The 27,679-nt window shown below is 40.1% G+C and overlaps 1 protein-coding gene across 4 annotated transcripts in view; it reads right to left on the reverse strand.

Annotated features, from left to right (window-relative positions):
- The window catches only part of LOC135499543 (uncharacterized), a 105,686-nt gene that overhangs the window by 65,958 nt on the left and 12,049 nt on the right, over positions 1-27,679 (reverse strand). Inside the window, exons 1-2 of one of the 4 annotated variants that reach the window (XM_064790369.1) lie at positions 17,080-17,185; positions 15,076-15,321 (exon numbers count right to left, since the gene is read on the reverse strand). The exons of 2 other annotated variants lie outside the window; for them this stretch is intronic. In XM_064790369.1, the coding sequence (XP_064646439.1) occupies positions 15,076-15,201 (126 nt within the window). In that variant the 5' untranslated portion in view covers positions 15,202-15,321; positions 17,080-17,185. Of the gene's footprint in view, positions 1-11,427; positions 11,518-15,075; positions 15,322-17,079; positions 17,186-27,679 lie in introns of those variants that run through there. One more of the 4 variants, XM_064790371.1, reaches the window with a different exon arrangement.

Genomic DNA, 27,679 nt, shown 5'->3' on the forward strand with positions numbered 1-27,679 from the left:
GAGCTAAGGGTGGCACAGTCAAGTGTCCAAGTCACGTGCCCAAGTCAAGTGCCCAAGTCACGTGCCCAAGTGCTAGAATCCCTTACTACCGCCACTGTGGATGACTGATATTGGCAATTATGATTTAATGACTCTCCAAATCATAAGGGAAGGGGTTGATAAGCACATCTAAACGCATCTTGGAACAGCATGCAACAAGATATTTTGCACTTTCTTCTTTATTATCATCATGATTTGATTTCGAATTTGTATTTTATTCCAATTTACTCCATCACTTGGGGAGCTAGTTATAGTGATATACGAAACATGTGGATCACGGTGATAACAACAATACTAACCATTCTTCATTCTTCATTCTTCTTAGGTTACAGAGGGCTTGCATATGGAGTTAGAACACCCAACTCAAAAATATCCATATCAGACAACGTTTCAATTATTCACAAATCTTTTGAGGCCAAATCAGGGAACAAGCCTTGCAGCAGATTTGAAACATTGTGTCAGACGGGAGGAATCTTTCAGCTTCTTACAGCATATTCAGATCAATTAAGACAATCCTGCAAATGGCCTTGAAGCTACGTGACTTGCCAAAGGACACCAACAATCATGCCACTTAGCAAGTGTCCCATCTGAAAAATAATGACCCTTGGAACCTTGGAACAAAGTAACTTGCCAAAGGACCCACATTACCTTGCCATTTAGCAGTTTTTAAGACATGGCCATCTGGTAAATGGCCTTGCCGATGTCACCACCCATGATTCAGACATGATGAGGCTAACGAGCCTGATTAAATGCCCAGCATGGGGTAGTTACTCTGACATCTGTAGTAAGCTAGGACAGATGGAGGGTTAGCATATCACTATGATGAGCAATCTTGCCGAGAGACCTTGGAAAGATGAGCAGCGCAATCGAAAATTCATATTTCAAGTCTGTTTGATGTCATAAAGACAAAATCTGGGGTTCTTGGTTGGGCCAAGAAAACCACAAAACAAGACTACATTGCACAAGGCAGTAGTTGTTCTTAATGGATGTTGGTACAGATGCTGCTAAGTGATGTCATTTTGACATCAATTTCAGATGTCAATCTCTTCCATGACCCTGCTGACGTCGCCAACAAAATCACACCACACGTTGATAACATCACGGTTAACATCGTCACACTTCAGGCCTGTATCCAGCATACTCTAGACCAATCGCCGTCTAATACGCAATCTATAATTAATTCGATCAGTCTACAGAAAAAGCTGCATTTGGCCAACCCATTTCACACAAATTACTGGGAAATATCCAATTAACTAAATGAGTCGCATAAAGTGAAATCCAATCTACTTTGCTACACTTTGTAACTTCTCTAGTTTTTTACTCCAGACACTGCAAAAAGTTGCCATAGATCAAAATTGAATTTCCTATGTGGAGATTGACTTGTTATAAATGATATGAACCTTTTAGCCCAAACATTTTTGTTATCTGGCCAAGTAACTATCGGCCGCCAAAGTTTGCTACAAGAAAATGCAATTTCCTGGCGCTTGCCCCGTTTGTGGGTGTGGTGTTTGAGCATGTATCGTTTGAGTGTTTGTCACATGCGACAAGGGCCCTCAAAATGAGGCTGGCTGTGCGCGATAGGGTTGAAATATCTTACGATGACATCTTGACGCACTGTCAAGGTTGTGTCTGTTTGTTTCATTACAATATCAATAGAACCTATTGTTTTGTGATTGTCATTGTCTTGATATAATTTCATCATAAGTTGACAATTTCACCTGCATATCAGTGTGTAGTTAGGACACAAAGCGTACATGGTATTCTGCTCAATTTAAGTTATTGTGAACTTTACGTGACATTGCAATATGGTTAGTGTAGCCAAGGTTTTTGAGACGAGTATGTCTGTTTGGACACTGACTCACCAAGGTCTTTTCTTTCTCTCATTTCTGGTATTAGCCATACCTATATTGTCTGTTGAAAGGGGAAACTAAAGACGGACAAACCATTTTCCAGATAGGGGAGTTCCGAGAGGTGTATGTAATGCAATGCACTAGTACTAGTCACAGATAACCCCTATTGGGTCATACCCATTCACTAGTGCTGGTTTAACACTCTTCACTGCAGGTGAATTGAACTGTATCTATTCTGCTAACTAGAATTAGCCATTCTGCTAACTATAATTAGCCACTAATGATGATTAGAGGTGCCTGACTCATTAGACCACAGGTGTAAAAACACGGGACTGGGCATGCTAGTCTGTTTATTTGAAACAGTCGACAAGGTTAGCCAGGCTAAGAGGGTCCCTGGAGCTAGAAGTCATGTTTCAAGAGGATTAGCCAGTCAGGCAGCTCTGAGATAGGGTTGTGCGCCCTCAGTTATGACTCAGGTTTCAGCTGACAGTGCTGGTGGCCAGGGGCGGATCCAGGCTTACGAGAAAACGGACATCCCATCCTCCCATATAGCTGGCCTTTGTATCATTCGAGAAGATTTGTTGAGGAGACCGAATTACACTCTTTCAAGTTGGGTCTTGTTCCGTGCCAGTATGGTTGGAGGGGAATTTGGGTTCTTGACCAGTATTTGTTCAGTCCTGTCAACATAGCCCAGCGCAGCCCACATGCCCCAATGTATCAATGGTGAACTCCCCTACTCTAGAGTTATGCTTCCAATTTCCGAACAAATCAGACCCGTGTTGCCCGCTAATTGATAATGCTATTTATAGCATAAATAATCGCCACAACGTTGCTACTCGTTTACGTTATGAAAAAAATCAGTTTGCAGAAGGTGGCTACCTGTACCAACATTTGATTACTGACGCAGGTTCACAAATATCGGACAAGAAGGTTAGGTTTTTTGCAAGGATGGGCACAGAGCTCCCCATTTTGTTGAGTTAAGTCTGTTTATACACTATCCCCTCACCGAAAAGCAGTGTGATATCAGTCAGGATTCAGTCAGGTTGCAGTGTTACCTCACATTTTTATGGCAGTGTTGAAATCAGTGGAAAGCTGCGTCATAGGGAGTGTTTTTCAGACACGCATTACCAAAGCACAGCAATCAAAAATAGGGGTTAGGGAGTCATAAGCAGTGGTAAGACAGTCAAAATCAGTGGTAACATGCCAGTCACTTTCACATCAGGATTGAAACCACCTCAACCATATAAATACTACCCAATCAATTTGCCGGTCGCAATTGCCGGTCCTACTGACCATAACTGCCACATATCGTGCAGCATGAACCACCACAATTGACTGATTGACCATTGGCTCGCAGTCAAATTATAAAGACCACGGCCAATTTGGCAATATTTCTGCTGGCAAAATGATTCATTTGCCCAGAGATTGATAGATGACTGAAGCTTGCGGGCTTGCAGCGAACATGTGTTTTGGTCCAAGCTTGTAGGCACACAGGTTCCACCAGATCGCTTTTTTGGCAATAGACTTTTATAAAGTTTTACATGAGATGTATAGCTTACTCGCTAGTCTTTAAACCAAGTAAACCTGGCACATTTCTCTGATTATTTCCCCTTTAACAGATGGCCCATGTTGACAGACTTTCAGTCAATACTGCACTCGCGGGGAAAAAAAATCTATAGATAGATTATTCACTCGTGCATTTGTAGCTTATTTTATCACATCGAACAACTGAACCAAGCATTGAAACCAAATAGAAGCCAAACAGTCCTTCAAACTAACACTCGCTACAGGAAGTGTAGAGCAGATTCAATAAAGCACCTTGCAAACATGAGATTTTTTCACAATGACCTGCAAAAATTATCACTGCAATTGATGACAAAATGATCTCTCAACTGCGGGTAAAGTGATAACTATAAGGTTTGATATTTCTGAGCTTTTACAGTGCTTAATTGTGAACATTCCACCGCTTAACAGTACTTTGTTGAATTGACCAATATGGATCTTAAGCAATATTCTTGTCAATGTCGAGAGTGCATACCATCAATGTATTGTCAGGATGTTGACTTTCATTTCACTCTGTTGACATTTTCATACTATAGGTCTTGCCAGCTTTCAATGGGACGTGTGCAACTTGGGAGAGCTTGGTGAGGGCGGTGGGATCAATAGGGACCTCCGAGGTGGTAGGCAGCAGGCAGTGCAGATGCCTCCTCTTTGTCACGCTATAATCAGCCGAACAAGTCTTACTTACTATTACCACTTTCCCCACATTGTCTTCGCCTTTGTTATGTTGTCAGGACCATCTTGACCACGTGCCATCCAATACAGTAGACGTCCATTCAGCTGTCATCGCCATAACATCACTGGGCCAAGGTTATGCCGATGCCACTGAGGGGCTTGGCAGTCTTGGTGATTGTCAACATACATCTGTCAGTTCACGGTTGGTTCACTGGGCCAGTGGATACCATCCTACTGACAGCCTTAGTTGTCAATATACATTTGTCATGTCATGGTTAGTTAACTCAGGGGCTGTTGGTCAGATATAGAAATCGTATTTGGGATCCATCACTCTGGTAACTCAGAGAGTCTGTTGTCGTCATGGATTGCAACAACTTTTGAGATGATCCCTTAGCATCAATGTCTCATCATTTCCATGACTTCAACGCAGTGACCTTGGCAAAAGTGGACCATAACTTGACCCTCCACTTCCCTCAAAAGCCCAAATCACAATATCCCCATGACGCAACCTCTAATTGTCCTATTAATCACCTCATCTTATTTTCGGACCCTTTCAAAGGCCCCCATGCAGCCCACAATAAACCCCTGGGGTTTTATGTAATGTGCTCGAGATGCTTGAGTTTTAGAAAGTTGTGCCCCTTAGAAATTTGTCTCTTTACACAATGAATGCACGTGGAGGAATTTTCTAGCACAGCATCTGAACCCAGTGAAGCCCAATGGCAATATCTGAAGTTCCCATTTACCCACTTGAACAGAGCAATGAACAGTATGAGGGTTATAACGTCACTCTTGGTGCAGAACTCTCATTCCCATTTGAGCGAGCATGTTAAACTTATAAATAATTACACTAAAACAGCGACACTGATTAAAACGGTAAGAGAACACCCTTTTAGAAGTAACCTTATGAAATATTCATATTGTTCTGTTTGCACCTGTGCCAGATATTGCTGTTTTTAAAATGACATTTTCTCTTAAAAGCAATGTACTTTTAACTCAATGATTCTTACTTGCTCTGCGGGATCAGCCAAGTTATATTTCATAATTTCTCAACTATGATTAAAGGGAACTGGAACCGCCGAGCGATTTATTCAACTTTTCGACTTTCACCGCCCGAGAAAGTCAAACTTCCAACTTCCTATTCGAGTTCAGATTTGTAGTTCCGCCCCCAGTGCCCGAGCATGCGCAGTTCAATTTGTTATTATTGAGAATCATGTGAGAATCACGTGAGTCATGCGATCTTTCATTCATGAGTTTTCGTAGTAAATTCCATAGTAGTGACGTCACTCAATGATTGACAGTTGGGCGCCATGTTTCATTCATGCCTCGTTCTGATCACCCGATACGCGGGAAATGAAAACGAGGTCATACGAACTGGCTTGGCGGTTTCAGTTCCCTTTAAGGCCAAAGGGGTTAAAAATCTCCCTGAATATTCTCTCCTTCAATTGCTTTTGAAAACGAGCCACATCAATTGAGACATGATTATTTATCACCATCTTAATGACAGGTCATCACATCAAAGCAATTAAATCATTGTCATAAAATTAATCCGTGTGTGGTGATTATCCAAGAAAACTTAGTCAGTTTGAGATAATGGGACGTAGCGATCTCAGACAGTAGTTTCGGTGAGGGGAAAAAACCCCAACCACTGGCACTTTGCTTGCTGTAGTTTATACTTCGAGTTTCATTCAGACATGGTGTTATGAACAGCCTAATTTGTACAAGGAGTGATTTATTTTGGTAACGCCCCTTAATTGAAATTCGAACTGTTGGACAAATGCACTGGTTTGTCAGGGAAATGTTGTTAAGAAATACTAATGTAAGCTTAGCACGGGACTCAGAAGAGCTGCCAACCCCCCTAGGCAAACTAGACCCACACTGGGCCACACAAAAGAGGAAATTTTAGGAAATAGCATTCTCATGCTTGAACCTGGCATACTATGGTGCAGGTCACTGGTGCAAAGGTTCAGGTCACAATTATGATGTTTGGGAGGACCGTAGGCCTACTCCTGTTCTGCAACAGTCAAATGAAATTAGTACGCCCAAAAAGAGCCAATGTCAGACTGAACTCGTTATTAGGCCTGACCCTAATCAGAACATCAGAGACCTTATTGAGATGATACCTATGAGACCTATATTAGAATACATTTCAATTTAAAGAGAACCTAAATTAGATAGGCCCTAAAGACCCTAAATTAGAAGAACTAACATGTAGAAGCTGATCGAATCAGATATGATGCGACCTTATAAGTTTATATGTTTTAAAGTTTAGTTTCTAAATACTCTTGATGAGATTCTTAACAACATGAGACCCTTAACTAGAAGAGACACTACTAGACACGACCATAATTTTAGAAGAGATCATATACAATTACTTTAGACCCATATTGGACAATGGGTTACTCATTTGACATGCTATAAGATGGAACCTATAAATCAGGATCAAACCCAAACTAACAAAAATGTGTATCTTTGCAAAACATAATGCTGAAACATAAAAATATGGGTCAGAATCACAAAATGTGAATCATATTTCCAACCTCTCTCCATCCAGCACAGTCAGTGAAAAGTGCTACTCCATGCTGTCCTATGTCATTCGTCCTATCACATAGCAATAACACATGGTCAACACACGTAACACTCCAAACCCTCCATGCGAGATCCAATCAAAACAACACTCCAAAGTAACGATTCCAAACCTTCCACAATCACATCACAAACTACCCCAGACCAGCCAAATCCTTCACAAGAATAATCTTATCCAACGCCACATGCAACTTTGAATTCCGATGCTGAAGTTATCCTGAGATGTGCTCACATTGTGCTCATATCGAACACTGACAGAATGCTGTCAAAGGACAGAAAACTCCGAGTACTAGGGGGGCCAGCTCATAAGGTGCAATTTTCAATTATATCGGTACGTGGGGAACTTCTATGCAGAAGAGTGCTGTGGCCTGGAACGTAGAGCTATCACTCTCTATTAACACTTTTCTCAAAGACTGTACTGTTAGGGGGCTATCTCAACAAATTCGCAGGATTGAGATAGACCCCCTGCATTGTGCAAACTAAAGCTTTTTCACAACAATATACAAACAAATTAGCACAGTAAGCAGTGTTAATCAGATCAAATTATAGTATCATGAAAGTTCAAGGCTGTCTTTTCTACCATGTATCCAAGTATGAATAAAACCCGAGATAAATTATGCATCTAAGTACCTCATTTCTAAAGATCTCATCTGTAAACAGAATTTTGCTATTCATTACGCTGAGAGACTCTGAAGAGTCTTGAGACCGGTTGTAATTTATTTCCTTGCTCCTTGTAAGCTTGCATTGCACTGCACACAATCTCTAATCGAAATCGACACAAATCGCAAGCCATCAACATGACGTCATGACCATCAGACAAATTGGTGTCACCAACCCATTGCTTATCCAAACAGAACATGAATGATGGCATCCGCTTCGATATTCAGAAATGATCTTAGAAGGATGAAACTAGAGTACATGCTACTGAGTACTTCCCTTCCTTCTACTTGAACTTCTAAGGTAAATATACCGTTTGGCTGAATGCTGCTACATGGTTATATTGTCAAGTAGCATGGCCTTCAGATTGGAAAAAACTGATGGAGAGGACAGAGAAAGCAGGTGGAGTCATCCCAGTCATAAAATCCTCATAACTTTTGCCGGTAAGATTTTGTAAGCTCTTGCAGTGGCAATTTGGATTGCTTGTTTGTATCAGATTTCCATTTAAACGAATTTAGATTTTGGGCGTTTTGTTTGTAATATGACAAGGAAGAGCTCTGAGTGTCCTTTAATGAAAGTTGTTGGATGCGGCCAAAAGTTGTGATGTTCGCCGAAAGTCCACTTCCTGGCAGCCAACTGTCTTTTGGATGATTGAGTGGACTTTTCAACATGAAAGGCATAGCGATCTTGTTTGAGATGAAACATATCATCAAAATTGATCAAATGTTGATATTTGTTTGATGAAATGATCAATAGGAAAGGACAGTATCAAAACTGTTTAGGGTTCGAGGTCTTATTATAAAATATCTTACCACACATCTGAGAAATCTGCATGTCTATAATTACTTACCTGAAAAGAAAGAAAAAAGAAAATGTGAGTTGGTATTGCGGACGAGAAACGGGCAAAATTACAAAGTCATGCAGTGGAGGCTCCACATGTTTACATGATCTGAATATTTGATTGAATTACCATAGAAAACAAAGGGCTTATTAAGAATCAAAAGTAGACCATGTTTTTCTCGACACACAGTACCACCTTCAAAGACATCAAGCTTGAGCTTCAAACAGCACAGGAGATTGGAGAACCATGAATATGATGCCACCTTTGCAATGAACTTTCCAAGACCTGCAAAGAATCTAAATATTTTGATGAGCACTAAAAACACTCTGAGGTGTCTGATAGCACAAGATATAAGCAAGGTGTACAGGGCTGCCACTCAGAGGTCAAATAGGCAAAGGCGATATGTTGTTTCTGTTCAATCAAAATACACATTTTGGAACACCCTGGGAACACCCATTATTACCAGTAATATGATGACATTCCATAATATATGTGGATTTACTCCGATTCAACTAAAAAAGCACAAAGTAGGTAAGAAACCTTCTAAAGGTCACTAGCAAGAAATGTGTTAACTAGCCATGTTTTCTCCTCTGTTTTGCCAAAGGAAAGCAAATTGAAATTGTCTGAAACCAGGTCACATCACAGAAACACACCCTGAATAACTATGAGAAGACCCCTAAATGTTGCCTCTCTGCATGACATGGAGTCCACCGGTTGACCCCTTGGGCCATTCGACGATAATCCACCAAAACCACAAATTGCTTTATTTCTTTGTCTATTATGTTTTTCTCAGGATGATTTGCCTGAAGATACTAATCAACACAACACAATCAGTTTGAAATCAGTAAAATGCCAGACCACAATGAGTCCAAATTCCTCCTTAAAAAATATGTTTTCAGAAAAATGAGTGACCTTTTTAGGTCTTGGGGTCATGTTGGGTCCCTTTTTACAAACATTGTGATTCTGCCTTTAATCTGTTAAACCCCCTCAAGGGTGGTCAAGAACCCTGGGGTATGTGACCCTAATCATTTCACCTTTATATTGCCACTGCAGTGCATCTCAACACTGGTTACTGCTGAGCAGTACTGGGACAGTATATCAGAAATGAATATCTATCAGCACTATTAGCACAATTCAGGCAGAAAAAAACACCAAATTTCTGTGTCTACAGAGATGCAGGGAGGGGGACAAGGGAGGAACTGCACCAATTTGACAAACAGTGATGTTCAGACTCCCCCTCCCCCCAAACGAAAAAGTTACACACGACCTTGTCACTCAAAGTTCATTTAATACCAGTTTTAAGACTGAGGTACCTTTTTTCGTGTGAAATGCAGCAACAACTAGGCCCTTCATGTGTACACAAAACCCAAAATACTTTCACAGGGTTCGGGGTTTGAAAAGAAGTCTTTATTGATTGATAAACCTTTGGGGTTCGACTTTATCTCAGTTCAAATTATAAATCTAATTCACGCAATGATCCATACAAAACATGCTTGGAATTTCATTCCAAATCAAGTGCCAGTGGTTAATTTTTCATAAATTAAAGCTTGTTGTTCCCTGGGGGACAACATACTTCGCACCAAAGTAAACCAACATTCTATAATACGAAATCACAAACATTGAATGGAATTTGGGGACTTTGTGCGGTCAATATTTTCATATTGACAAGATCGAACTTGGATATTGTGCCTAGTGAACTTCATACACAGATGACCGATACTTCAAGCTCCAAGGAGAGATTCTGGTACCCCAACTGACTTTTAATCCATCTAAATGTAAACGTTTTTTAAGTCTCAGGGGTTCAACAGTTGGGTGAATACAACTCCTTGTCGGAACAAAATTGACCACAGAGCATCTCTGGAACAGAATACTGTGCAAATAGATTCCTCTGAAAGTTGATGATGCTGAAGTTGATACAACTATAGCCATCTATTGGAAAGATGCAGCACTGAATCTTTCCTATCCGGAAGCATCCTATTGGTCTGCATATGGCAAGCACTTGCTGATTATGTACAAGGTTTGGAGAAAGTTGGCAGGACATGTACCGGTTTCAAGTAATAGAAATAGATATGAGAAGACCAAGGCATACATACATATTCATATTAACAAAGGAAGACAAGTTCCCCCATATTTCTGTGCAGATTAATCCACAGTCAGTGTCAGATCTCTTCCATGATTGAATGCACACTGCACCTCGCCTTGAGAAGGTGTCATTTAATACGACTATTCAATGAGATCATTCTCAAGAACAAAGCTAAACCTTTGAAGTTTATCTCATGTCAATAGGTATGACGTTTTTAATTTGAAAACACTCGAAAATTAGTCAATGATGGCACAGAATTTGAGGCTGTAAACATTGGCCTACCCAATCTGACAGATGACTTTGTACTTCAGTAGGGTATGCAAACTTTGGAAATGTCATGTGAGATTAGAATGAAGAGGTAAACCACTATAGTTAGAGGCTGAGGATTCGAACTTGGGCCGATGCCAAGATTATACGAGCCTCCATGAAACCAACCGACACTTTTCTGACAGGATCACTGATTCTTACCACAGGCACCTGCGATGATCATATTATTATTGCAGCAACAAAAAGTAGCTGTTAGAAGGAATGACCTCTTAAAACCTTGACAGAGGATGTCAATGCTTTTAATTTTCAATTTTGTTGACAAGAACGGTCTTGAAAGGTGGCACACTTACGGACCACCAGGTGCAAAATTCACAAATATCGAATTTATCCTTATTAAACCAGTTTCAGCTTTGAGTTTACCATGCATTCAAATACCAATGTTGACCTTGAATTCATATGCCTATCAAATGTCCTCTGAGTAGATGTTGGCTGACACAGAAATAAAACTCTGTTGTATTCTCATGTCCAATATATGATTTGAACAAGTATTATCGGTCAAGTTTATCAGAAAAGCACACAGTTCTCAACAGTTAAAGGATAAGTCGCATAAATTTTGCCAACCGTCATTAAGTTTATAGTTGATCAGTTTCTGTAAAAGTGAGGGTTAGACAGGGATACAACCTACATGTATGTGAACAGAAACAGTTTGTTTAATGTTTAGACACATTTTGTGATGCATGTGAGCATGGAGTTGTCCTTGGTACAGTAATGCTCTACGCACAGGCAGGCTATGTCCTTAATGCTTCACATCATCTGAGGAGCAGACACACAAAACTCACAACCTCATGTACAGTTATAACTCAAAGTCATACCTCAGAATAGATCGGCTCATCCCGGAGATCCCCGATCGTACAGTAGTCACCATATTCAATCCCATCATACGCCATCTTAACCCAAAATCGACGGAAAAAATCATAAATAAAAACACACGCATCGAAAATAGGGCCACCTTATCGCACCAAATAACGTAAACATAGTCCGAACACGAGCTACATATGTAATTAATTCCCAATCTTTCTGTGCCACAAAATCGGAATACTTATACAATCAATCTATTGGCGATGAATGCCTATTTCATAATTAGTTGCAAACATCTGTGTCATATATTTTGATAAAAACCGCCATGCGTATTGGGGACAGTTATATGTACATGACGTATATCACTGGGTGGTATTATCTTGTCCTTTAGCCATGTAATCAGTTATAAAATAAATATTAGAATATTTATTTTCAGTCTTTATCGGGAGATAACCATCATATGTGAGCTGGGTATAGTTTTATATGAGGTATGTGAAATCATACCACTGCAGGAGCTCACATTAGCATTTTTTAAACTCTTATTGGCGACACCAGTCACACTGGCTGACCGAACCTATCACCTTCGCTGCTTAGAAACCTACCACAGACTGTGGTAGAAACCTACCACAGTCTGCTCCCACAGTCTGTGGTAGGTTCCTAAGCCTACCACAAACCTACCACAGACTGTGGTAGGCTTAGAAACTGGTAGAAACCTACCACAGTCTGTGGTAGAAACCAGTTTCTAAGCCTACCACAGTCTGTGGTAGGTTTCTAAGCCTACCACAAACTCACCACAGACTGTGGTAGGCTTAGAAACTGGTAGAAACCTACCACAGACTGTGGTAGAAACCAGTTTCTAAGCCTACCACAGTCTGTGGTAGGTTTCTAAGCCTACCACAAACCTACCACAGACTGTGGTAGAAACTGCAGACTGTGGTAGGCTTAGAAACTGGTTTGTAGAAACCAGTCTGTGGTAGGTTTCTAAGAAGCGAACGTGGGGCTTCACCTCATACGAAGCCTCAATTATTGTTGCTTTTAGGAGAAGTCTTCCCTTCATTTGTAGAGTACCAATAAGATGACCACGCTGCGCATAATTAACGCGAAGCAGAAGCGATTTCAATTTTGACTCGACTGTATGATAGTTTGCAACTCATTTCCGAAAAACTATTTTCGAATGAAGAAATCATCTATGAGTTTTAGTATAGGCCTACATACACATAGGCCACTCGTCAAAAGAGAGAAATCAGTAGGGACACCTACCCACAAGCAGATGAACCACCATGTTGAGGTGTCTGCGCGGGGAGGTTCCAGCAAGTGACTAGGTTTTGCATGTGGACAATAATATGTGACAAGAATAGATGACACGATATCACATTGGTGTCAATATGTACATTATTTATCACAGAATATGGATAAATCACTCAAACTACCAGACCATGACGTAAACATATGCAACAACACATTACACTGCATAATCTGGTAATGATTTGATGACTATTTAATGAGGATGTATCGACTTTCACAACAGGGGGATAAGTAAATCAGCAGTTACCCAATAAGATGCTATCTAGTATCAATGCTACTCCTTACTACACCAAGAGGCTGGCATAGTAGAAAGCAGCGACAATAGTTCTAAGCAGCAACAACCCCTACTACTACTCAAACTAAACCCCTACTTCAAGAATCCTTGCCTGAATTAATGCATCATGATTCTGGCGACTCACCAAGCTCCCCACAGGTAATAGTCGTGATTGATTATGACAGTAACTTATGACAACATCGTTTTTTTACTTCCTATAGGTTCTACACACAAGCCTACCCTCACCGAAAAGCAGTGTGATATCAGTCAGGATTCAGTCAGGTTGCAGTGTTACCTCACATTTTTATGGCAGTGTTGAAATCAGTGGAAAGCAGTCATAGGGAGTGTTTTTCAGTCACGCAATACCAAAGCATACAGTTATACAGCAATCAAAAATAGAGGTTAGGGAGTCATAAGCAGTGGTAAGACAGTCAAGATCAGTGGTAAGGCAGTCAAAAGCAGTGCTCATTTAAATATTTAGGCTGACTGATTTCCACTGCTTTTGACACTGAAAATGACTCCCCACTATGCATCATGCACAGGGCTGGCAGTGGGGTTCAGTGTTAATTTAAATATTTCGCAGCACACTGAATCCACACTGAAACACCACTGATTTTGACTGCCATTTCCAAAACCTCTTGGAGGGAGCAGTCATTTTCAGTGTTAATATGAATAATTTATTTAATGGCATGCAGGCACGGATGCCGAGAGAGGTTGGGGGGACGTGACCCCCCTGTGCTGATGACAACCAAAGAAATTGTTCGAAAAAGCAAAAACTTCTAGCGAACTGTTACTTTTGCTGTCCTATTTTAGACGGTGTGTTTGCGTCCAATATGGCAGTGATGACGTCATCTGCACAAATAGAGGACATCACCATTGCATGATGACGTGACACAGTAAAAAGATGACAAATTCACGTCCTTGACCTACGTCATTGCAAACTTTGTCATAATGACAGTGGTCAGATGGGTTACTAGACAATTGAAACGACACATGGCACATACTGTCAGTGATTTCAGGGATTGAAGCTAGATCAAATTGATGTCCAAATAAAGTAACTGCACGCGGCCTGTAGAATAATGATCTACTGATTGATGTGTATTGAGCTCCCATGCAGATAATTTGCAGTGTATGCATACATTACAATTAACACCTATAGGGCCTACAGTAGATACATGAAGATACATGCAGATATCTTGCAGTGTATGCATGCATTACAACACCTATAGGGCCTACAGCCTTCTTGATTTGCTGAAAATACAACTTCAGTGTCTGTCTAGATTACCCTTTTTGCATTCATTTGGCTCCTTATGTGTTCCAATTCAAACTGACTAAAACTCCCCTCTTCTCATATTGAAATTCGGGTAAATATCGAGAAATATGAAGAGCTACCATGATTTCTTGAATGTTTGACTATCAAATTCAAACTTACTAGCTTCCTGTCTCAGGAGGTTGCATTATGGGTGATATTTAACACTGAATTTGACTGCAATTACCACTGCTTTACACTGCCATCAAGTCTTAATCTCACCAGTCATAAAGCAGTGGTTTTCAGTCATGTTGAAAATGCCACGGGTTTCGATCAGAGTTGGAGAAGTGGAAATCAGTGGTCTTTCAGTCATAGGCAGTGTTTTTGAAATACGTCGTTCATAATGATATGCAAGTGGCAGTGCTTTGCAGTGGTCTTTCAGTCAAAATCAGTGGTTTTAAAACATTAAGAAAAAATGATATGCCTAAGACAGTCATATGCAGTGGGGGTTTCAGTCAAAAGCAGTGTGATGCAGTCATTTTCAGTGCACTGCCTTTCGGTGAGGGTATGCCAGTTTTAGTCAGTAGGTCACATTCTTTTCAGATACCAAGTCCAAATATACAGTCAGAGCCCACTGGTGAGCTGCTTCAGTAATAAATGTATGTCACATCAAATTCAAATCTAATCTTCTACAGAGCAACTTCTATGCCCCTCCTTGGGTACCTTTTCTCCTGTTTTCACTTTACCCCAGAAGGTCTTCAATTTCAACCTGAGGAGTTCCAGAGTCCACTCTGAAAAGCTTCATGAAAAATTTCAATCTCAAAGTCTACTTACCCAGTGGTAAACTTGATTGGGGTGTCCTCCGATGTACAACCCAGTCTGACCCCCTGGGTGCTCCGACACAAGGGGACATGTCTTATCCAGTGCATATAGCACCTGCTCTAGTCCTATGAAACTCATATTCCCAAGCAAGATCAGTCCATTCTAGCAAGATATTATCCAAGGCAATGTACGAGAGTCCAGGATCGCTGCACTCCTTATGAAAGTTTTAGAGTTCTCTTAATTGTCAAATAGATTCATCTGCATCAGAAAAAGGAATTGTACACAAGCTGGTGACCACAGTCTAAACTCCAACCATCTGAGAGCATCAAGGAGGTGATCCTTCAACGTTTAAGGTGAATAATTATTGCCAACCTTGAAACAAGAGTTACAGATTCCTCAGTTCTAACAATACCACATAACAAAAAAGTTTAATGAGAAGAACTGGCCAAGAAATTCCTCACAAACTTCAATAAAATGTTGAAATGAAATTAGAGTTGAGAGTCAGAGGTTGTGGGCTGTCAAGAAAATCAAGTTGGTTACATCTATAAACATCCACTTTCAAAACAACAAAGTACAGGTAAATAACAGAAACAATACACTTGTATGCTCACGGCGACTCCACAACTTTGGAAATGTGAAACTCACTTGCTTCAAGAAGATTGCACTGTCGAATAGGGTACTAAATCAACAAAATAATCACTGGCTATTGCAGAGTCAATAACCGAGCTACAACGAGGTCATATTATAGTTTATGACAGCCACATACCACTCACTGCAACAAGCAGATACAGACCCAGTGAGGCCTAACCCAGTTGATGACATCAACAACATACTCATGGAAACAACCAGATACAGATCTAACGAGGTCAAACTCAGTGCCTGACATCAGCAACACACTCACTGCAACAACCAGATACAGATCTAATGAGTTCAAACTCAGTGCCTGACATCAACAACATACTCATGGAAACAACCAGATACAGATCTAATGAGTTCAAACTCAGTTCCTGACATCAACAACATACTCACTGCAACAACCAGATACAGATCTAATGAGGTCAAACTCAGTTCCTGACATCAGCAACATACTCATGGAAACAACCAGATACAGATCTAATGAGTTCAAACTCAGTTCCTGACATCAGCAACATACTCACTGCAACAACCAGATACAAATCTAATGAGTTCAAACTCAGTTCCTGACATCAACAACATACTCATGGAAACAACCAGATACAGATCTAATGAGTTCAAACTCAGTTCATGACATCAGCAACATACTCACTGCAACAACCAGATACAGATCTAATGAGTTCAAACTCAGTTCATGACATCAGCAACATACTCATGGAAACAACCAGATACAGATCTAATGAGTTCAAACTCAGTTCATGACAACAGCAACATACTCATGGAAACAACCAGATACAGATCTAATGAGGTCAAACTCAGTTCCTGACAACAGCAACATACTCATGGAAACAACCAGATACAGATCTAATGAGGTCAAACTCAGTTCCTGACATCAGCAACATACTCATGGAAACAACCAGATACAGATCAACCAGGTACAGAGACCAGAGTCAGTTCATGACATCAACTATTAACACCCACTTCGAGATTTCGAGCAGCCAATGCCTTTAGCATATCTGCAACCTTGCAACATTGCAACCTACAACACAAAGCCATGCACCTTGAAAGATGAGAAACTATCCTGGTGAAATAGACCAACTGTATCCAGAAACTTCAGAAAGATAATCCTCACTGCGTCTCAGAGATTCCAAAGCCAACAATCCAGCTTGTTCCACAAGAAGAGTTGAGGAGCACAATTTTGTTTGGTGACGTCTCACGGGCTCGAACCACCATTTCATTCCTGTATACAACCTGAATCCTAAGCAACTGACACACAACACTTTTGAAGAAATCGAGCGAAGAGATTGGAGAAGAAGAATTGAAACTTAATCCAAGAGGAAAAAGAGAGTAGAGTTGAGATGTACAGGAATGAAGCATACATACATGTAGATGTACATGTACTCCCAAGAAAGTCAAAGCTAAGGTGTCAGAATGATATTGAGTGACAGGAACCAGCTTGCAGCACCAGTGCACCCTTGCTATCCCTCGGCCCACGTACCAATAGACCTACCTCGAAACGAAGGTAGTATGATGAGCCTAATTGTATTCGCAGAGTAGCCTCCTTTAGCCTGACACAGATATTTCTATCTGGGCTTCGGATTGTTTTCATCTGTTGGTGCTTGTTGTGTTTATGTACCTTTCGTCCCATGCCAACTTGACCAAACATTTAGTGCAACTGTACACTGAAACTATGCAACGAAGTACAGCGATATCAGCCAGCGTTAAATGGAATGACCCATACCTTTCCTCTCATGTCAACTTCACCTGAACTTCCAGTGCAACATACACCAAAAACGTCCAACAAAGGTACAGGCGTTCTGACCCAACGAATGATGGAATCCGAGGAAAGCGTTTTGCTGTACTACCTGCTCAACTGAGAGAAATTAATCCAGAAACACTCGGCAAGTAAATCATCAGTACAATGGTAAATCATTCAGGTGGTTGCAGTCGTGAAATAATAACGTCTATATCTGCAGAGAAACACGATCGCGAGGGGAATGTTGCTCTCCTGGGCTGGAAGTGCTTAGCGTCTTGCTAAAGAATAACAGTTGGTCACTGCAAACTCATAGCTGAAGCACCCACGCCTGCGAGAGAACACCTTAGCATTCTACCGGGATGTCTCATGATTAAACAAGGGTGTGAAGCTAGATAACTATAGGTCTTGATGAAGCAAGGTAGTTAGGGAGAATGTTGCTTTGGGTGGATGGAAATATTCAGTGCCATGCTGAAGAACAACACTGCAGGCCAAGACGTAAAACACCCACGCAAGTTCTCCCAGGCAGACATGTTTGCAGGAAAAATGCTCCGGAGAGTTTCTCCGAGTCAAAGACTAAGGAACCAGGGTTCTGGACAGATGAAGCTGTGATCACCACCAACGGAGAGCAGAAAGAGCAGAGCCTACTCTAACAACTCCTAGAGTAGGATGACTGGTCAGGACACTCAGTGGATCCACTTGGAAGAGGCCACACTGCAGACAAGCTTGCTTGCTCTTCAGCCACACTAAAGAATACTATAGAGGACCCTCAGCACAGGTTAAAAGGCAAAAGAAAACAGGTAAGAAAGCACAAGAAAACACCAATGAACTTGCTCAGTTGGTGTGCCATTGGGAGGACCGAAAGCAGCTCTTTCCAGTGGACTGGGCCAGCAAGTCAGAAAACTCCTGATTCTAGGCCCTTCCTTCAAATTACACATCACCACAGGAAGATTCCAAAGTGATGATGAAAGCAAGCTAGGTAGCTGAATATCCTCTCGGAGTGTTAATCTGCAATCGATAGGGTTGACATGACTATCTGCCCTGGTCCGAATTTAAGCCATCATGGAGTATCTCTCAGTTCAAGCATTCCTGTTGACCTCCTTCAGATGAACGCAATAAGTTATTCCCTTGCAAAATGTGAAGGAGGATATCAGACCGAAAGCATTGATCTTGCAGCTACTCCTGAATTATTAACCTCTGAAACAAAAGTTGCACGATCATCCACAAGTCAACATGAGAGATGGACCAATGATGAAGATGATGCTCTGGTGCAAGATTTGCCTCTGATTGCATAGGAACAGGTTGGTTTCTTCGGTGCATTACTTGCTTCGAAACATTAATCAGGTATTGCGGAGGAAACCATTGCGGAGCTCCTACATTTTTTATCACTGAAACAAAAGGTAGCATGATCACCAACACATATGAGCTACTTGGACAGAGGGAGGTTGATTCAGTGCATTGCTTCCCTCTGAATGCAAACTGGTTTCTAAGATGCAAGCTTTCCACTGGCAGCCACTGCTTTCAAGTGCTGGTCATCTCACTGACTTTCCTGCAGGCTCGATAAGCTGGAGAAGATGGCTGAAACTGAAGACGTCCACTGATGATGGTGGTGAAATGACCAACGACAGATTCAATCAGTCAGCAACAAAAATATCCATCCAGTAAAACAAGGTGAAAGCCACAAAATATTCCTTTGCAAAATGTGAATAAGAAAATCATTCCATAATCACTGATCTCATTTGGCACTCAGTGCTACAAAACAATATGATCACCAACGAAATATCAAGCAAGATGGGCAAAGGCAAAGAGGATAGTTCACTGCTTGGCTTGCCTTTGTTTGTAGAGGTAGAGATGGCTTCGGTGCATGGCTTTCTTTGAAAACAGACAACACTTTTGAGCGCTGGGCCTTCTCATCTGTTTGTGAACGCCTGTAAGCTCAACAGGTTGCAGATCAAGATTGTTGATACTGAAGAGGTTCACTGATAGTACTGATAGGCCTGTGGCTTTGGTGGGGAAACCCAAGTCTGCGTTGGAGAATTGGTTTCTCTCCAGAGCAAGACTGAGAAGCATCCCAGCTGAAGAACATCTCAAATTAAAAAGATGAAAGAGATGGAGGACCAGACTTGGAGTTTGTAATTTCATGTGATGTGTTCACCAAATTCTTCTTTGAAGATTTGCAATCAGCCCGACGATCGTCACTTCAACAGAGACAGATATATCTTCCTTGACTGCTTACTATAGGTAACCAAGAACAGAGAGTCATCTTTCTCAAGCAACAGGGAACAGAGGCAATTCCTCTGCTACCTTGCATCTTCACCCAACCCCAAGAATAAACGATGGCCCCAGCAGGCTAAAGAAGTTGGCCTACAGCATCAACAACAGGCTAGTCAATCTAAGCATAGTTTTAGCACTGAAAGAAACATTCAGCTAGTAAATCGCAAGCTAATGCAAAAAGAGTTGGAAACCAAGAATTTCCATCCAGGCATCAACAATAACAATAGAACGCTGCACCAGACTGTGGAATCTCAGAGTAATCCCGGTAAATTGAGCAAAGCAATAATGTCAAGAATGTGCTTGTTTCTTCAAGAGGTGGATATGCTTTGGTGGGTTGCTTATTGCTCCTAACATATAGGTGCAAGTTGCAAAGATGGTGCAGATGTCAGAGGCCTGGGTCATTCTGAACAAGAACATGTTGTCACTAACTTGGCATGAGTCACTGAGTCACAAAGAGGAAAATGGATTTCTATTCGAAGAGAGAAAGGAAATTCTTCCTGCTTCCCGAAAGGAACCAGATTCTCACAAAGCCTAATCCATCAGTTATAATCCAGCCCAATGCAATCTCCAAAACTGATCACAAGAAAAGGTGAATCCGTTGGTTATTTCCAATACAATTTTAAGTCAGGCACAGAATATTTGTCCTCAGCCAGGTTCGACTGAATGATCACCGTAACTGATACCAGACTGCAACCGAAAACATCGCATACCAGAGCTGGTTCCAATTTATAGACCACCATCCCTCGACAATCAAGAAAATTAGCAAATTAATTACCCAGAGCGATAATTCAGAAGAAAAAATCCAAATTGCTGCAATTAGCAATGTAATAATGTTTGCCCACCCTTGAATTTATTCCGAGCATGCCACTGAGTTTGTAACCACAATGCCAAATTGAATATTTTTGCGGTGGTGTAGTGAAATTAGGAGAGGTTTAGGGTTCAATTCCCTTCAGGTGCCATTACAGCAACAGCAACAGAGGCAGACCACAGGCACCACCGTTTTGGCTAGAATTTGAAATTCTTAAGCAATTAGAAGTCTTTCAAAACGTTGTGAATGTCAATTTCAAAGGTGGGAGTCAGTTCTTTGTTTTTCAGAAAACAGACTCCTACCCTTGAAATGGACATTCACTTCATTTTGAAGAAGTTCTAATTGCTTTGAGATTTCAAGTTCTAGTCAAAATGGTTTTGCTTATGATCAAACCTTAAAGGGTAACTCGTGTCAAATTTCACCATATAATGTTTTAGCTGTTTTTGACAAATGACTACGTCACTTTCTCATAAATCGGTAAGGTTTTCGAATCGAAATGCACATTTTCTAGAAATTGATGGTTTAATCCTGCCCGGACGGCTCGCTTCGATGCCGTTTTCGTTGATGACGTCACAACATGAACATTTTCGCAGTCGCGGTGGTTTACACTCAGCGATTTTATAATAAATCTAATCAAAAATGGAAAATTTGAGCTTTACATTTGTGATCAACAATTAAAAACGGACGTATTTCCGCAAAGTTGTAAATCACATCATAGTATCACTTTAAAGGTCTCCACCTTTTGTTCGAATACGTAAAATCGAATTGGAATTGGAATCTGATATTCGAATGTCAGCCAGCATAGGCCGACTTTGAAACAAGCAAACATGAGGAAAAGAGGAAAATCGGCTGATTTTTCATGGACATACTGTACATGAATGGCACCACACCTCACGAAAAATTCACAGATCTAGTCCTCACTGGCTTATCTTCAAAGTGGTGTGGCGTGCCTATCCCAGCACGTTCCAAAACAAAACGAAACCTTTCTCGCCTTGTCAAAAGATATGAACACCATCTAAGAATCGCACAACTCTAATATGTCCTATCAACACAGGCCTAGTTAATAAAACACTTCTAGTAGGCGTTTAAAAACAACGAGGTTTTTGCTATAGGAAGGGCACAGAATATGTGGCCTCGGTTATCAATCAGGCCTAAAACATGTAAAATGGCTAAATATACTCTGACGCAATATGATCGAACAGCCGTCAAGTGTACGAGTCTATATAATTGTACATATAGCCATTTGTTTATGTCTGTTAGCAGATATGTCAACCAAATTTGATCGCTTTAAAAATTTCTGTGTCGTAAAATGTATAGGATCAGATATCTTGTGTTTTTTTTACATTTATTCAATGTTATTCGGCCATACTTCATTTTTCCTAAGTTTATATGCACATGTTTTAAGCAAATATGTTTTTCGGGGCAACTTTGGTTAGTGGTCATAACCGATGGGACTTTTAGTTCACTACAGCTGAAGTACTTAGTTCCCCTACCACATCCGTTAGAATACAAATGTCTGTGATAGCCCAGTCTTGAAGGTCATATCATTTCAAACCACATTATCTAATGTTATTGACTTGCTATTGATACCTTAACTTTTGACTGAGACATTAATCAATGTTAGCTGAAAAGTAAATACAGATAGTCTGCCTGTGGGTTGGTGGATTAACATACCATGACGTTTTGTCAAAAACAGCATGTTTTCCGACAAATATTGACCTCTGAAGGTTTCAACAAGAAGCCCAGAGAATGTCATTAACCATACAAGCTAAGGGGGAGAAAAAGCAAGCATGAAATTTCGAAATATCATAAAAAATAGCTCCATCTTTTGTTATTTTCTCTCATCAATAATATCCTGGGTGAGGAATTCTTTTTTTCATTTCACAGACAAGCTATGTCTATATATTCTGAAAGGTCGAGAGCAAAAAAACCCCAGAAGAATATGGGCCCTGCCACATGATGGCATCCAAAACACAGGAAAAATTCAAAACAGATAATGATTAGAAAGTTGCAGAGGGTTAATGAGTTGGGCGTAGATAATCATGAGTTGGGCGTAGAAAATCATAAACCGGGAAAGATCTTCCAGACTCAATCGAGATAAATTATATCAACTTGAACATGAATATCCTGTCTGTATTTTTTATTGGCAGATCAAATAAGAATGGCAGGAAGAGATCTATAATTATGAATATGAACAATTGTTTCCTGGCCTACTCTTACTACAAGTCTGATTCAGTCATTGTCAGCAAGTCAACAATTTTACCAGGGGGATATGAATCGCGGGTGGACCAATTTCCGATCCAATCTGCATGTATCCAAGTTTAAAACTGTTTTAGGTATGTCTAACTTTGAGGGGACATTGGATTTTTTCTGGATGAGAGAAGGGGCTGAAAATTGCTATCTAGATGGACACCAACAACTTGGAGTGGTTACTCAGAGTAATTTTCCTGAACTTCTCCCACAACAAGTCTGATTACAGTGAGTTAGTAACAGAGTTCCTTCATAGAGGATGATTCTTGGATGCAGCTGAAAATGTACAGGAACATTCCACTGCATGATTGTGTTCACTACAGGAAGCCCCCACAAAGCGCCCCCTATATTAACTCCGAACCTGATATACGCTATCGGTGTTTGACTAGTGAACATTCTGCAACATTTTTACTAGGTCATGACAGACAACACCCGATATTTATTCCACCAAGGACATGAGATACACGGCATTATCCTCCAATACACCAACAGATAATTTGCTGTAATTTCCCTCTCATCAATGACCCAGAAGTAGACAATTTTCCCATCTCCTGTCATTTTATAAAATGGGATATTCATGATATTTATGGTATGGTGGTCTGTATACTAATGACTGAACATTGCCTCTCAATGGCCAAGCACACCCTTTAATGTTTGGTCCATACATAACTTTTAACACAATAGTCTACCCTGTCTTCCACCTATACGAAAATGAATCCCAATTCACCATGGTGAATTGATTATTACCATGGTGAATTGAGATTTACCATGGTGATATCTGATTTCACCATCCATGGTAAACCTGTTCTTTAGTCCTAAAAATGTCAGGACTGACATTGTAGTTTGAGTAGAAAAAAAGAAGTGAAAAAAATATTTGTACTTAGAAATTATTTCATCTGTCAGAGTTGAATTTTTTCATAAAAGTTCAAAATTCTGAAAAATTTTCAAAGTCAAAATTTGTTTGGGACTGATGCTGTTTCTTCATATTGAGTAGAAAAAAACAAGTGAAAAAAATATTTGGACTTTAAACGTTTTTCATCTTTCGAAGTTGAATTTTGCTTTTTTGACAGTTTTCCTCAATGTGGGCTAAGGCTTGCCAATGTATATCATTTTTAACCCTGGATTGGACAGGATGCTCTTTGCATAACCTCAGGATGAGGTCATTCACCGACTAAGCATACTATTACCAAAGATAGACCACGGCTAGAAGATGGAAGGTAATCAAAAACGACAGCCAGACTGTGAAACACTTGCCTAACGTACTTAAGAAAGTATGGGTTCGTTTCAACACACATCATCTCAGGATGCAGTGCATTCTTTCAATACAAATGCACAGGATATTTCTATCAAGTTAGGATGAGCTCGAATGAAATTTGAATTCAAAGGTAGTTGACTATTCTGCCTGTAAATTATGTGCAGTGTTCCATTTGTACCTTTGGCCATCTTTGAGTGAAACGGTTACAAAATACAGGTGAAATGTACACTCATTACATACATATGTACTTAGTGTACGTAACTGCCTCTTCAATCACGAGTAATTAGAAAAGTAGCTAAAAGATTTATAGCCCCACAGTGATAAATTGGGCGGTTTGTAAAAAAGCATGATATGATATTACAAATGCCCTTATTACTCAGACACTTAACAATAAGCTTTTATCAGTAATTGCCTCTGAAGTATCTAATCCACATCCTTTGAAGCTGCAATCTACCCTGTTTAAGGGTAGAAATAGGGGTAGGTTACCAAATGGTTTAGTTTTGTGACAAAACATGGTAGGGTTAATTTGAGAGGCAATTGCAATGATGAGGTATTCTCTAACAGTCCTCATGAAGAAACTGCCAACATTTTTGTTGCTCTTGGAACAGCTTCATAGTCTCTGAAATATGAAAAGAATAAGGATTCCCCAAGAGTGTGACAAATATAGTATATGGAATCATTTCCATGGTAACATTTTAGTAGGTACACAATTTAAAAATACCTGCAATAACAAAGTTATCAGTAGCTATACACATATGATAACATACATAACTACACAACAACATCTATGGTATAAAAAACTCACCCAATTATAAACATACTCCGGGTCCGTTATGAATCCAAAATCAGTTGGTGTTGGAGGGAGGCCAGATTCCGGCGACTTGTAAATCGACATCGTCAAAAGTTCAGCACACGTAAAAAACTTGATAAGTTCACAAAAAGTTCGAGAAAATAGCAATAGATTTTCCAGTTATCTTCTCATTCAAGTCTGCCTCATCGAAAGCATGTTCTAACGAATACTAGAAATTCACCTTGTATTTCTCTGAGCGTAAGTATTCATGTGTTGAGTACCTGCGGGGTGACATTGCAGCCATAACAGGAAATCCTGAATGAACATGATGGGGCATAATTGGTGGCCGGAGATGCCATGACAGCACCAATGATTCTCACCGTCCGTTAACCCTCTACGGCCCGAGTACTAGCTTTTCTCTCGACTAAGCTTTCATACATGCTGGCATTAAACAAATATATACTGGTGCTCATGGCAAAGCAACTCTCTGGGCACACCACTGCAAAATTGGTAAAAGCTAATGGTTGATCAACTTCATATCATGCTGCAGTCAGGATCAGGATTGGTATGCCATAATAGAATTATTTACAATAGTCATCTGACCATGATAAACCCGTAGTTTATTTTCTCTCAGAAAAACTATTGGCCAGTTACAGCACTGGCACTGTTAAAGGGCAAGTACATTCATCAACTTGCTACATAGAGGCAAGAATTAAAGCTAGTGTGAACCCCGCCCATAGGTTCCGCCATTAAATTTGTAAATTCAGACACTACACTGGTTTAAGGCAATTAGAATGCAAAAATACTATCCTAAAACAACTATCATTGAAAGACAATCATTATCCATAAAGCATCATGATGTAAAACTGAAAATATGCTAAGGGTATGGTAAAGTCCCGAATCAGAGAAAAAGAATCAACTTGTATTGATGGTTACAGCTTGTAGATCCTTTGAAATAGACATCCACGACCAACCACCAAACGTTCACAGCAAAAACGATGGGAGATGCAAAAGCAATGGCATAGCAAACATGCAACTAAGAACCATTAAGGAATCGAGAAATTCAACAAATATAATCTTTCCTGTTGATTTATGCTGTCTGAGTCATTTTTATGACAGAATCAATTGAATTATCTTTAACCCTTTCAGGTGTGATTCTCAAAGTTGGAATTTCACCACTCATCACTTTACCAAAGTTGGAGTTTAACCACTCATTCACCTCTTTTGAAGCCAACAGTGTTTTACATTGATGCTGCATCTGTAATGCACTTCAGATGCAGGGAAAAGAATGTTATCTCTGAAGGATAAAGGATGTTAATCCGACCATGAAGCTACTCTGACTAGAACTGTAACACTCCAAGGAAAATCAGGATTCGAAGCTGGTTACAAGAGGTCCAAGGGCCTGCTGTAGATCTGACCTAGTACAGTGGAACCTCCCTTAGCGGATACCTATCTATTACGGACAACCTCTCTATAAAGGACACTTGTTTTGGTCCCAAATTGGTTGTTTCCATTAAATTTGACCTCTCTTATCAGGACACCTCTCTATTAAGGACAGCTCTTGTCAGTCCCATGGGTGTCCTTAATAGAGAGGTTCTACTGTACATAGAAAACTATATAAACTTACCTGTGGATTGCTTTAACTATAAATGTTCACAAGCAAAGCCACATCATGTAGTCCATATCAATTGGGGAGCATCATATTCCTCTAACACTATATACTGAATGTGAGTAACAGTAATGCTTTGGATAACAACAAAAAAAACCCTGCACAAGATGGCAAAACAAGTCACAATGACCACTTCATATCTTTTCTTAGAAACTTGAATATTTTCCACCAAAATCTAATCTGCTAAGAAAGTATAAAATCCTAGCATTTTTTTCCAACCCTTTTATTTCCAAGGGGAAATACCTCGTTGAATTAGCATTAGTGGCATTGCCTTTATTTCTTTAACAATATTTCAAAATCACCTTAAAGTTTTAAAAACTTAACCCCTTTTCAGTATAGTCATTAAACCATTAAAGTAGGGCCTATCCTTTGGTCTCCCCACCCCATGGTTCTGCCGATCTAGGGGAATGTGTGCAGGGCCAAGGACCATGAATTGGATTTGATTGGCGAAGTGGATAAGAGCCTCATTAACCCCTTAAACCTTAAATCCATTTTACGGGAAAAAATGGCACGACCTGAAAAACAAGTCTAAAATGAATGAAAATGTTGTCAGTATTGCACTTTTAAGGTTCATTCTTGGCCGATTCTGCCGAAGTGTGAATTTTCAGATTTTTTAGACGTTGAAGTTTGTTCAAATGTTTCATCTTATGTGTGAAATTACATAAAATTTGAGTGCCATTTTTTGTGACACTGAGTATAAACATATCACAGTCATATCATGGTCATATAAACCATTGTCAAGGTTAATCATAACAATAGCAAGATGAGAAGTCTAGACTCAATATTTTCTGATCTCTGACAGATTAGGCAATTTACTGCCAAGCCTGACTCCGAACTGTGGGAGGTTTCTATGCCTACAGTTGGTTGATTCTTGAAAAGTAAGGCTACCTATTGTACTAAATCAATAACTGACACTGACGAAAGACCTCAGCAGTATGCACAGCCACTAGCTAAAGATCAGCCAAAAAACAATACAATTCATACTTACCATGGCTGGAAATCAAACCTAAAGTCCAACGATCCCAAGGAACAATTCAACACCAACCAGTCTCAATTCAATACTAAACTTTACTGGCTATTTCAAGTAGCTGCATTAAAAGAAACTGGAGAAATAAATCAGTAGGCGTCCGAACCACTTCCTGATTCAGTATGTAAGTTTCCTAAGGAAAATACATTAACGGATA

The sequence above is a fragment of the Lineus longissimus genome, chromosome 15 (assembly GCF_910592395.1).
Source record: "Lineus longissimus chromosome 15, tnLinLong1.2, whole genome shotgun sequence".
Lineage (NCBI taxonomy): Eukaryota > Metazoa > Nemertea > Pilidiophora > Heteronemertea > Lineidae > Lineus > Lineus longissimus.